Raw genomic sequence first — 12797 nt, 5'->3', positions numbered from 1 at the left:
CTCCTCCTGGCTGAGCCCACGGCAGAAGCGGGAGCTGAGAGGTATCCTACCTGAAGTGGCGTCCCAAGTTGAGCTCCGGACCAAAGTGTTTGTCGGTGACAATGGTGGTGCCAATGCCGACAGCCCAGACGGGGATGACATAGGAACGGCTGTTCTCTATGAACAGGTTCACCTCGTCCCTGAATTTCTCCGTGTCGTCCAGGTTTGCGATGATGGTTACAGACACCTCGGTCTCGGGGGGGATCACTCCTTTACTGGGTTCAATCCTCCAGCGCGAGCGTTTGCCAGCCTGCAAGACAAGCCAAACACTAACTTAGCATGGAAGCCATGGACCCTGGTCTCTTGTGGGGTGCAGGAAAAGGAAGGACTAAAGATATGAGGGTAAAAACCAGAAAGGCTTCATTTCCCTAAATCTAAGCTACGGTGTCTGCAAACAGCAACTCTGCAGGAGCTTTTACAACCTGTAGTTTACCCTCCTTTAACAGACTCACTTCATTAACCCCGTTTTGCCCGACCCAAGAGATGCTCATCCTCAGGAGAATGTTATTCCCGCTCCTCTTTTGGTCTCTTGTTCGGAGTGCACACCAAGGGAAGCTACTTTCTCTCTCCTGGCTTCCCAACAATGGTGGCCGGGTTTGCATGAAGGCTCAAGGCCAGAGGAAGCCAGGACTGCTCAATCCCACCGTGGCAGCCACGTGCCTGGGGGATACTGCTGAGAGCCTGAAGAATAACTCTGCAAAACTGGTTGATCAAAACCCCAACACCAAAGTCATCTCTCCCAAGAGTTAGGCAGTGCTTCTCAACAGCCCCTGAAGGACTGAAGCACTCGTTCCCCACTGACCATCAGCTGCAGCGAGGTGTCCCACTGTCCTTGGCTTTGAAACATTCAGCTCTAAGTGTTTACAGCAGGGCAGTAAAGAACTAAGCAGAAAGAAAGGGCAAGACATGCCCTGTGGGCATGGCCGGGGCTTCCCAAGCATTCTCTTCCTCTCGTTTCTCATGCACCTTCGGCTAGGAATGGGGCAATGAGGGGGCTGGACCCCCGGTCCATTTAAAAGCACAGTTGCAGGGAGCAAGCTTGCAGCGGACAAAGAGAAATGCATGCAATGTTCCCCGGCCAGCATGAAATGCACTGGGATGTAGATGTACGGCTTCAAAGCGTCCATCACAGTGTTAGTGGCACACGCACCCCACAGTTCAGTGCTCTGTTTGGGACGACAGGCACTACTCACCCAAAACACCTCAGTATTGTAAGAGAAAAGGGTTTTTTCTTCTTTTTTTAATGAAAAGCAATGATGAGCTTGGAGGCCTGACATGATCCAAGTGCCTGATCCAGGTGAAGTCAGCTTGAGTTTCCATCTGTCAGCCTGGTGGCACTGAGCTCTAACAGGACACCAGCCAGCCCAAGGGAGAAGAACACCAGAAAACCAAGCAGCACTTCAAAGTCATGGAAAGCATTTTAAATAACCCCCCCAAATGACCTCTGCTAACGAGGGTAAGACTAGCGGGAGGCCAGGGAAGCAGTAACTTGCTGAGCATTCAGGGTCCCGGCAGCGTGGGGAGGTGCCCCAGCTATGAAAACTCCTTAGGCTGACTGCACGTCAGGTCTGCATGCCTGCATCCCAGGATGGAGCATGCCAAAGGCATCAAAATTATTCCAGGCACTGGCAAAACTAATAAACTCAGTTCCAGGCTCTTCAAAGCCTTCCCTCCCCGCAGCCTGCGCAATTCGCTCAGATAACAACAAAATCGCACATCAGCCAGAACAAAAAACATAATCACTAAAGCAGCATCCCTTTATCGGCACTGTTTTGAAGTTTATCTCCCTGTTTTGCCGTCTCTCCATATGACCATTTCTTTAATAAAGGGAATGTCATCAAAAGCTTGAGGTAATAAGCAATGAAATCAGGAAATGAAACAAAACCTGCACTAAATGAGGAGAGAAGCAAATATGGGAATGGGAACTGCATGTTCTCTCCTTGCTTACACCAAGTTTGACCAAAACTCTTTATATGCTGCCTGAAAATCACTTGATTTTCTCCAGTGAATCCCAGTGAGAAGATAAACAGGTGCAGCTGCTTTTTTTTTTTTTTTTTTTTTTAAATAAACAAAACATGGTCTCTTCTGCAACATCAGCTCCAGTTGAATCTGACGGCAGCTCATCCCTGGGAAGGTGGAAGGGGATCTGCTCCCCAGGCACTCTCCTGAAGACAACAACACATCTGGCTGGACGACCGCTGCTGGAAACCAGGCGGCAGTGAGCTCCATCAGGAGCACAGAGCTCTGGATTAGGGAGGTCAAGGATCCCGTCAAAGGAGACAGGAGCCCAAAATTAGGAAACAGAGCACCGTCACTAGAAGGGGAAGTCCCAAGAAAGGTTTTCTCTCTCCTCCCTCATTACAAGGCACCAGGAAAACACCATTTGCCTCCCTGCGGTAGCACATAACACACCCAGCACGGTGGTTATGCAGGCAAAAGAAAGCTGCCGCTGATGAACAAAAATTGCACCCTAGGCCTTGTCTTTTCCTTCCTGATCTCACAGGTGTGATACGCAGCTGCCTTCTGTGATGCTGAGACATGTCATTCTTGGTAGCCAAATAAAAGATGCCTGAGGAGACAGAGTGACAACAAACAAGTAGGAAATGATCAAAGAAAGATGCTTTTTTCTCTCTGCCTTTCTGCAGGGAAAGCAAACACTTCCATTAATCAATACAACTCTTTTGCATTTGTCAATACAGCAAAAATCAGACACTTAGGGAAACAGGAAAAGAAGATGACAGCGACAGCAAGGAGGAGAAACGGCCACTTTTTTCAGCAGGTTGCATCAGCCCCCAGCTAAGCTGCAGCAGCTCCTTCATGTTGACCTATTCCTCCAGTCTTTTTTACCACGAAAAAGGCAAATCCTCCCCTTGCGGGATCCACAGGATGCTCTAACAGGGCTGCCTGGCAGCTGGGAAAGCAATCTGACAAGGAAAGGTACGGCAGACAGACACAGGATTCAGTGGGTGAGCACGGGATAACACGCTGGCCCCAAGGGTCACAGACCTGCAGCTACCCCAGCAAGCAGGGATAAGCCAACCAAGGACTAGGGTATGAAGTCCCTACACTCCACTACAAACCCAAAAAGCCCCATCTCAAGGCACAGCTTTGGAGGGGTTTTTTATTTCCTTCCTTCTGGTGGCAGAGATGCTCAGTGCTGCTCCCCGCAACTCATCCGACAGACACAAGAGGGGTATGGGGAAGCCTGTGCACGATGAGGAGTACTCCAGGTAATTCCTTAAGTGTCTATCCCAAAGTGAAGTTATCCACAAAAAACATCTCTGCTTGCTCAGATAATGCTCTTTTCTCCCATAAAGCAAGAAGAAAGCTCGACTTGACAGGAACAGCCATTTGCATGTGGTGGTTAAGGATACCACCATGGCCATCTGCATTACAGCATTTTCCTTTTCTGTTTTGAACAAGACACCAGCCTTTTATTTGCCCTGTTGCTGCCCCTTAATCTAATCTCATTCAGGTTGTTGAGCTGCCAGTCAGCATGCTGTAATGTTGCTGATCCAACACTGCTCTGAAAATTTCAATCAAGAGCTCTTTCTTTCGAGTGGGGACCGTGATCTAGAAGCCTAACTGCAAAGAGCCAGGGTTTTGAGATTAGCCATCAAACGGGAAACAGGGAAATCCCAGCTCACTGTCCTGCAGCAGTCTCCAAGCAGGAAATCAAAGCAGCAGCTTTGGCATCTTCGAGAACACAAGACTTGGGTTCAGGGGCGCAAATGAATGAAGGATGCCCAGGTCACCCACCAGCTAGGCTAAGGGACAGCCGGAGCCAGTTCTGCTCTCAGAGCTACATGTGCAGGTCACCCTGACACCCGACTGCATCTCAAATTTTATCTCCAAAATTATTCAGTCCCCTCTTCTTCCCATCAATAAACTGCCAGGCAGCCTAAGGCAGCAGCAAAGGGCAAAACTTCAACTGAGGCACCAAAGTAGGCAGCTGCTGAGGGCAAGGGAGGAGCTCGAGCACATATCGCCTGCCACGGTGCTGCTCCCATCAGGCAGGCTCAGCATCACCGTCCTGAAGAGTCTGAAGAGCCCTTGCTGAAACGGCTGATCCAGCAGGTTCCCAGCACCTGCCTCCTTGAACATCTCCAGGATAGCAGCAGCTATCCTGAGAAGCTGAGATGCTCACCATGGGGTAACTCCATGCTGGGGAGTCAGCAGAGGCCATCTTTGCTGCAGGAAAAGAAGTCATCCCTGAACCACCTCATATTACTGTTTGAGTTATTGATTAGCACAATATTTGCAGAGATCGCAGGGAAGCAGGATGGGATTTATTGCCCAGTCCCATAAGTTAGGGCACAGAGGCAATGGAGAGGCAGATACACCCCTGCAAGCCCCCTGGCTACACTGCAAGCTGCCCAGGGGAGGGAGGGAAGGCATCACACCCCGATGGCAGGACCTAAACAGAGCTCTGCAGGTCAGTCTTGGGTACAAGCATGCAAACCCCATCATTTATACACCAGTACCACCCATCCGAGGTGGCTTGCTCTCTGCAGAGATGGAAAGCAGATTTTCCTTGTGGAGCCAAAGAAAGCTGCCCTGGGAATCCCCCACTTTGAGGTTATGTTTATGCTCCTGGGCACAGAAACTGGAGCGAACAAGCTGCAAAAGCAGCAAGAGGGAAATTCAGCCTGGGTTAACCAGCCCCAGAACTTCAACCCACCTAGCACAGAGAAGCACAAACCCCCTCCAAACCCTGTTTTCCTGCCTCCATCCCCCCTCCAGTGGGGAGCACATCCCACCCAGCCTCAGCACCCGAGCCCTTCCCGCCTGCATCAGCCCCGCTCCCCCTGCCAGGGAAGCAGCCAAGCTCTCCTCCTGCTAGGCAGCTTGTCACACTAGGCAGCCTCCATGAATTAAATAACCTTCTTCTGCAGCTAGTCTCCAGAGATGCTCTGCAACGCTACGGAGTCCACAGACTCCGTCGCTACACCACCCTTACAAGCATATTTTTGGGCAACAATCCAGCTGGGGTGACCCCCTATAAGTGTGAAACTCGCCTCACCACCAGCAGTTGGAGGACAGACCTCACACCCTAGTCTCTGTCGTCAGCTGGAGGTTGAGGCAAAGCAGATGCAGAGGGAACAGGGAAACCACAGGGAAACCCATGCCCTTTCAGGAGCAAAGGGCCACAGGGTTCCCTTCATCGCCTAGAGCTCCAAAAGCATGACTCTCAGAGCTAAATACCTTCCACAAAACAAAGGGACAACTTGTAAAAGTGATCCAGACTCATTTCTGCTCAAACATCTACGCAAACTTTCTATTTTACTGAGGGGTTCCCCAGAGAAAACTGCCCCCAGAGCCAGGCTCCTCTTGCCACGTTGTGATGGAATATCTCCCTTTCTCCCTCAGGGAGCGATATGGAAATGTTGCATAGAAAGGTCAAGTCACAGGCTGCTATGGACCATTTTTGCTGGAAAAGAGCCCCACAGATACTTACCATCTCTGCCCAGAAGGATGCAGGGATGACAGTCTGATTGCAGAGGCGGAGAGTTTGGGAAGCATCTTGTAAAACTTGGATACGGCCAAAATTTATTTTACTCGGGTGCACGGAGACAACTGGTCCTTCTCCAACGCTCACTAAATGGATCTTCTGCTCCAGGAAGCAGGTAGGAAAGATCAAAAAGGACAGGGAAAGTTGAAAAAGATTAGACAGCTCTAAGGGTACTCCTAGACTGAGGGATAATTAGGGTGGTTTGAAATTTCCAGTGTGGTAAGACTGAAACAGAAGGCCTGGAGCACGTGTGGGATCTGGAGCCATCCCATCTGAAAGCCACAAGCTCCCGGTATCAGGGGGTAAAGAAACTCAGTTTCCCACGCTTGCTTTTTCACACCTCCTCCACACTGTTAGCTCTCTTCCCTGTACCCTGTGCCTGCTCCCACCCCTTTTCCTGCTCAGTCTTGCCCCAAAGCACCCTCCCTGACTTCTGCTGCTGCACAGCCCCACTTGGAGACTAACTTCGTTAACACTCCCAAAGCGACACCTGTGACAACCAGCACAAGTCAGAAGCAAAGCAGGCTCTTCAGAGTACAGATCATGCAAGTTACTTGCCTCTGATTTGTGCTTGTGTGTATTCCTGGTATTATATGAATAACAGACATAAATTCTAGTGGGGGGAAACCCTTCTTTTGAAGGGAAGCATGCCTTATATTTACAGAATCACTACGGTTGGAAAAGACCTGTAAGATCTTCAAGTCCAACCTGGGAGAAAAAAAAAAAAAAAAAAAAAAGGCAAGCCAACCACCACACAACAACAACAAGGCACAACACACCAAAAACCAACCCACCCAACACCACACAGCACCATGTCCATCAAGCTACATCCCACAATGCCACATCCACACGCTCCTTGAATACCTCCAGGGAGGGTGACTCTACCACCTCCCTGGGCAGCCTATTCCAATGTTTCACTACCCTCTCAAAAGTTCAAAAGTTCTCAAAAGCTTCAAAAGTTAGTATCATTTTCATTTAAAGTGTAACTAAATTTCATCTAGATTTCAGCTAGATGAAGCCAGGACACTACATACAATGTTCTCTCGACTACATTTTGTTGTCGCTGCTGCTGTTGTGTATGCAAATGGTGTGGAGACTCACGTGTCTTTGGCTGGGAGTTTTGGCAAAGAGATTTGATGGATATTTCTCAAACATGATGGGCCTGACTTCAGAAAAGCTTAAATCCAGCTTTGCACAAAACATCACTTCAGCATGTTTTCTTACGTGCTTGCTTTAGCAGGATTCAGGGAGGTCCCTGTGAGCTCCTGAGCAAAAGTCCTAATGAAGCAGCGGTTGCTGCTCATCTAATAATACAGCAGAGTAGGAGAGGCAGGGATCGTGCTGCATTTTAGACTGGGCTTGTTATCCCATCTCACATATCCATAATGAAATGCTGTGTCAGACACTTAGATTACCACCTAAGAGAATACCATCCTTCCTCTTCTCTGGGCATGAGCCATTGCTTATGCCACGGATCCCTTCTTTCCTTGTCCACGCCAGCCATATATTACAAGTTCATGTTTTCCCAGGAAGAATCCCTGTACACTTTATGCCCCACCAAGATGAGTCGCACAAAGGCACACATCTCCCCTAGCACTCACCAGCGGGGATCCTTCGCTCCCAAACACCGCGACACGAGCCACTGTGTCCTGCTCTCCCGTCACCTGGGCTTCCAGTGTAACCGGGACCTCCACCAAGCTGCGAGGCTGGATAATCCCGCATGGCGTGGGGCTGGAGTACCACACAGGAGCATCCTTCTTGTGTTCCTATAAGGCACAGAATCAAAACCAACTTTAAAGCTTCCTCAAAGGTCACTCTGAACTCCTTGACATCTGCCACAATGACAATTCACACACATTTTTAAAAATCCCTAGGAGAAAGGAGAAAGGCACAAAAACAGATGCAAGACTAGTATGGGCTTAGCATCTTGAGGGGGTCCGAGAGCTGCTGCAGGCACAAACACCCGCTCCTGTGCTGGCAGCCTCCTTGCAGCAGCCTTTCATGACCTTCTAAGTTCTCCTACGGGAAAGCACCCCAAAGACTAGACTATGAACTGCTTCCTAAAGTTTATATTCAGGCAGGTTCCTATTTAACTGCTTTCTAAAGTTTCTATTCAGGTAGGTTCCTGTTCTCAGCAAACCTTTAGGTTTGAATATGAACCAGCAAGGTCTTCTCCAAAACTCCTTTTTTCCTAATATACCCCTTGACAACATTGGAGGAAAGGAGGTGGATGCGATGCCAAACCTGAGGAAGAACTGTGTAGCAGCCTGGGAGATTGCTGTCGTTCTCAAGCGTCAGCATCTGCCGATACGGGTACTTTAGAAAGCACCGTCCAAATGTCATGACCGGGTTGAGCACTCGCAGCCGAGGAACGACGCATCTAGGCAAAGAGATGACGAAAAGGGAATTGGAGATACTGAGAGAACGTAGAATTTGTTTACTCCCCAAATAGCATGAAATGACGCATAACACGTGTCACTGTCAAATGGACGTTTAAGACCCCTACAGCAATAAATTGCCTTTAATTTCTTTTTATACAACAACCTCTTGTAAAGGAGGAGCAAACCCTGAGTCTCAGCATTGTAGAGGCTGCCAAGTGCCCAGGCAGAGCACTGTGCCCTGTCCCAGAGCTGTCTGATGGGCACCTTTGCCCCAGGAGGCTTGCAAAGACACCTTGCACCCTCCTGACGCTCCCAGCAAGGCATGAGCTCCAGGGGAGCCTTCCCACCCATGACCAGGGCTCACCAAGCCTCAGGGAACACAAGACCCCACAATCTCAGTAAAAATTACTCCCTCCTCTCCCATACCTCTCTTGCCCTGCCTGAAAACTCAGCCATTTACCCCAGCAGCAGAGGGCACAAGCCACCACCTGCCTCACGCAGTGGCTGGTCACCCCTTCCCCACTTCTGTAGCCACCTTGCTCCTTGACCCTCACGGGTCCATACACTGTCTGCTCCCATTTGCACTTCTTTTACAGAATTGCAGCCCAGGCACTGACTGGAAGACTCTGCCTCTTGCAATTCAACTGACACCCACTGCAGCACAACAGCATCGAATCTGGCTGCAGCAAGAACAGCTTTTGGCTTAAATCTGAGAACAGTACGTCTCAGAAGGACCAGAGGAAAGCAGAGAAACCTGAGCTCACCTTCCACATCAAGGACTATTTTCCCCGTCCTAAGATCTTGCCTCTACTTCCCCTCACCAATCCTGACACAAGCCCCTTCCCCATTTGCACATGCCTTCGTTAACTGAACCAGACACCAGCTTTCAGCAGGCTGATCACTGTGTCCCAAATGAATGTTGCATTTTGGTTGCAACCCAGCACAAGTCCACCACTTGCAGGAAGAAGGAGAGGCAGCCCTTTGGAAATTTCTTACACCTCAAGCACCAAAAGCCAGGCCAAACATGAATATAATTACTGTTCCCTTTAGAAAAAGGCTCAGCCCCATGCCTGTCCGTTGAGCACAGGTGCTTCTCAACGAGGGCTGCTTTCAAAGCACTGCTGTTCTCCTAGCTAGCTGGGTAGAACTAGCTCATTAAGCAACGCTTCTCATTTGGAGATGGAGCCAGAAAACCGCGTGCAAGGCAGTGTGCTGGTGGGGGGTGCACGAGGAGAGACGATGAGCTGCAAGGGAAGCGGTGATACCTGGCTGTGAGAGGCAATGCCAACACCTCCTTGCCAACACCGTCCACGTCCACCACCAGTGCCAGCTCGTATCTCTTCACGGTGTTGGAACACAGGGTGACCTGGCGGAAGAGAAGACCATCAAATACTTCATCGCTCCCAAAAGCCATCGTCCATGTGTGGTGTCCTCCGGTTCTCCTTCCACAGTAAGGAAAGGGAGGATTTTGCCCTAATTCTTCTGCTGGTCCATGTACAGAGCACAGGCTCTGCGAGTAATAAAAGTCTTCTGACAAGATCTGCTCTGTTAAATACACTGTGCAGTTATCAGGGTATATGCAAGCTAAATTAAAGCACAATTAGACTAATGCTCTACTCACCACTGTATTAAAATTAAGGGACCAGTTTGTAATCTCGACTAGAATAGCATAAATCCAGAGGAAATCTGCTGACTTGAACAGAATGAGTTCAGCTTTACAGGGGGAAGCTGAGAGCAAAACGTGGCCCAGCAGATGCTGTGCAGTTCACGGCTGCCAGAGCTTTTGCAGTCCCCCTTGGGGATCGCTGCAGTGAATACAGCTCCTCCTGCTCAACAGGACAGGAGAAATTAGACTGGGAAGAAAGGCAAACTGCTTTATCCAATGACATCTCTCTTTTTAACAGCCACCTTCTGTCCTCATCCTTCCTCTGCCCACTGTAAATCCAAGAGATCGCTCTAAGCAGCTCTCAAAAACACAGGAGTGGCTTCTGTACCTGACTATACGGTACAAGACCTTCCGCTCAGGATTTTGGAAACAAAACGGTGCTCCTTCTGAAACGTCCCAGAGTAACCCAGCCAACAAAAGCCTAACACTAATGCATATATCTTACTCGCGTTATGCTGGCAGCACTAAAGCCCTCTCATGCATCAGTGAAGCTTCAGCTCCACCTGCTGAAGCACGTATGGCCGGACTCTTCCCATACCTGGATATCCACGACCCCCTGGGAGCGGATGGTCCCTCTGCACGGCGTGATGGTAAATTCGGTTGGCTTCACAAGACCTTGGGCTCCCCCTCTCCAGTATGAGTGAGTGTTGTCCGACAAAGGAACAAAACTGGTAACACTGGGCTCTCCCGAGCCGTCCCCAGGAATGCGAAGGTTGAAGGTCATGGGCACCAAGGAGGTGTTAGTGAGGCGACACGACAAGGTGCGAGGAAAGCCTAGGAAATGACACAAATATGAATTTACACCCCAGTTATCCCCCTGAGTCCTGGTGTGAATATCCTGTTAGGATAAAACTGTGCCTGGAGTTTAGCTCTTCTCAATCTGAACCACAGCTAGTTGAGAAGCTAAGCAAGGAATTCATCGTCACTTAAGCTCTCTTTTATGCTGATCACAGAGATTGTTTCCTTGGCAATGCCCACTCTTAGCGATGCCGAACACCAGAATTTTGTCTCTCTTTACCTGAGGAGCGCTCTCACATGCCCCAAAACCAGCATCAGTTATTTCTCGCTTATGAGCGTACATCCAGACAGACCATTTTTTCTGAAAATTCAGTCCGTAACATTCCCTGTTAACTCCACGAACACTCCCACAGTTTTCAATATGTAAAAGCAGTGTATTGTCATCGAGGAGAAGCTCCAGTAAAAGAAAGGATGGATGCAATTGGCTACTACAGCACGATGCAAAGCACTCTAATGCAGTTTCTCTAGGCAGCATCCTCAAGGCATCTCCTGTTTGGGGGCAATCAGACTCAGCTCGTGACAACCTGCAGCCCACTTCACAGGAGGCAAGCCTGATGCTTGCTTAGAAATTAGCAGGAACCGTGTCTCACCTTACCTAACAAACGGGGACATCACATCCATGCTGCACACTGGCTTTGGTTACTGCCCGCAAGGGTTTACATCACTTTACCTTTGATACTTGCTTTCCATAATGGAAAAGCAGTGATACAACCACACCTGGTGGGGATGTGCTGCAGAGACAGGACATCAGCCCACAACCTGCTCTGGAGTGGACATCTGCCTTGGACGGCCAGCTCTGTGAGGAGACATCTCCCATGGCCTGCTTACCAAGCGTTACTTGAATACAGGTGGGGAGGAAAACCAACTGCAGACACAGCAGGTAGTTCATCCATGCCCATCGACAGTGACCACTGCCCACCTCCAGCAACTACTCCAGCAGGGAGGCAGGAGACACACAGAAAGGACAAACACAGACTTCACAGTCCCAAAGGAGACCGAAGTCTCCAGATGCAGACAACAGTCAGCAGCAGAGCTAAAAGAAGCAAAAATACAGTAGCTGCCTTCAGCTCAAAAGGCCTTATTAACGAAATCAGATTAAGTAGGATGAAGCTCCTATTACATAACCATATTTCTGCCTGCTGTGTTTCTGGTTTTATTTCTTCAAAAGGAAATAAAGAAATAGCAGAGTGGTGATGTAGGGAGGGGAGGAAGCAGCTCAGGAAAGGTAATGAGTTTTCTTAGAAAGTCCATGAGCAGCATGAAAACACAGAGGCATCCTGGGTGCAGAATGATAATGGCCCTTCAATCACAATTGATTTCACAATTCAACTTTAGAACATCTCAGTACAAAGCCTTTTGTGAGACGGAGGTGGAGAACGAGAATCTGCACTTTAATGGAGATGCTCTGGACGCTCAGCCACTGGCTCCATCAGCAGACCTGGGCTTTTGGCAGGGAAGGAGAAGGAGCCCAGATCTCAGAGGACATCAGTGCCCGATGCCGAGCTATTGCTTGGGCATATTACCTGGGAGGTGAGAATGAGGTGCCCTCACAGCACTAATCAACAGCTCACACTGAAGGTCAGGTGGGGGAAATGGTGTCCTCCCCTTGCAACACGCACATTCACCCAGAGCAGCTACAGGCTAGCATGTGGCTTCAACTCCCTTCTCCTGCAGTCCCATCCCCTGGGCCCTTCTGGCACAAGGACTTTCACAGCCATTCTGCTGCCAAGCATTAGGAGCTTGGGGCTGAACAGACTATGAGGGACACCAGAAAACACTGACTTTCTGTTCCTTTGGTCCTATCTGACCTCATGATGGCACAACACTGCCTAAGCCACCAGCAGCCCTGGTTTTAACACCTCAAAGGCTGCTATGGAGGAACACAAGTGACAGGTGCTCTTCTGTTCAGGTGCTCTGTTTTGGTGATGCACAGACCTCTCAACCTATGCTCCAAGCCCAGGGAACACTCACCGAAGGAGACATCACCGAAGCGGAGGGAAGGTACGTTGAAATGAAAAGTTGGTCCGATGACACAGCCCCTGTGAGGACAAAGACAGGCAGAGGAGGCATTGGTTTGGTTAAAGAGAAATGCAAAGTGTTCGGCTTTCGTTACTGCTCGGAGGGATAAAAGCTGGTCTCAGAACCACAGCGGGTTTCAAATCAACCCGTCGCCTTTCTGCTCAGCACAGCATCCATGTGGACAGGAGACAGCCAAAGCAAAGTGGTCAGGAGCTGAGAGCTGCTGATGTGCCTTAGGGCACCATGTCAGGCAGGGTATGCCCCCAAGTTGCTGCTGGCCTGATGAAGGACCCTGAACAAGTGATGGCTCCGTGCCTCAGTTTCCCCATCTGTAACGTGCTGACACAGAGGTCTCCACACAAAAGTGGACCCATTGTACTAG

The 12797-nt window shown here is 49.6% G+C and overlaps 1 protein-coding gene across 1 annotated transcript in view; it reads right to left on the bottom strand.

The window, feature by feature from the left end:
- The window catches only part of LOC132317155 (hydrocephalus-inducing protein homolog), a 69988-nt gene that overhangs the window by 26114 nt on the left and 31077 nt on the right, over window positions 1-12797 (bottom strand). Inside the window, exons 12-18 of the mRNA XM_059818237.1 lie at window positions 12368-12435; window positions 10137-10372; window positions 9198-9298; window positions 7796-7931; window positions 7153-7317; window positions 5498-5650; window positions 51-289 (exon numbers count right to left, since the gene is read on the bottom strand). Of these exons, the coding sequence (XP_059674220.1) occupies window positions 51-289; window positions 5498-5650; window positions 7153-7317; window positions 7796-7931; window positions 9198-9298; window positions 10137-10372; window positions 12368-12435 (1098 nt within the window). The remainder of the gene's footprint in view (window positions 1-50; window positions 290-5497; window positions 5651-7152; window positions 7318-7795; window positions 7932-9197; window positions 9299-10136; window positions 10373-12367; window positions 12436-12797) is intronic.

The sequence above is a fragment of the Gavia stellata genome, chromosome 5, assembly GCF_030936135.1.
Source record: "Gavia stellata isolate bGavSte3 chromosome 5, bGavSte3.hap2, whole genome shotgun sequence".
NCBI lineage: Eukaryota > Metazoa > Chordata > Aves > Gaviiformes > Gaviidae > Gavia > Gavia stellata.
Note: the sequence above shows the minus strand (reverse complement) of the source record. Positions and strands in the feature narration are given on the sequence as shown.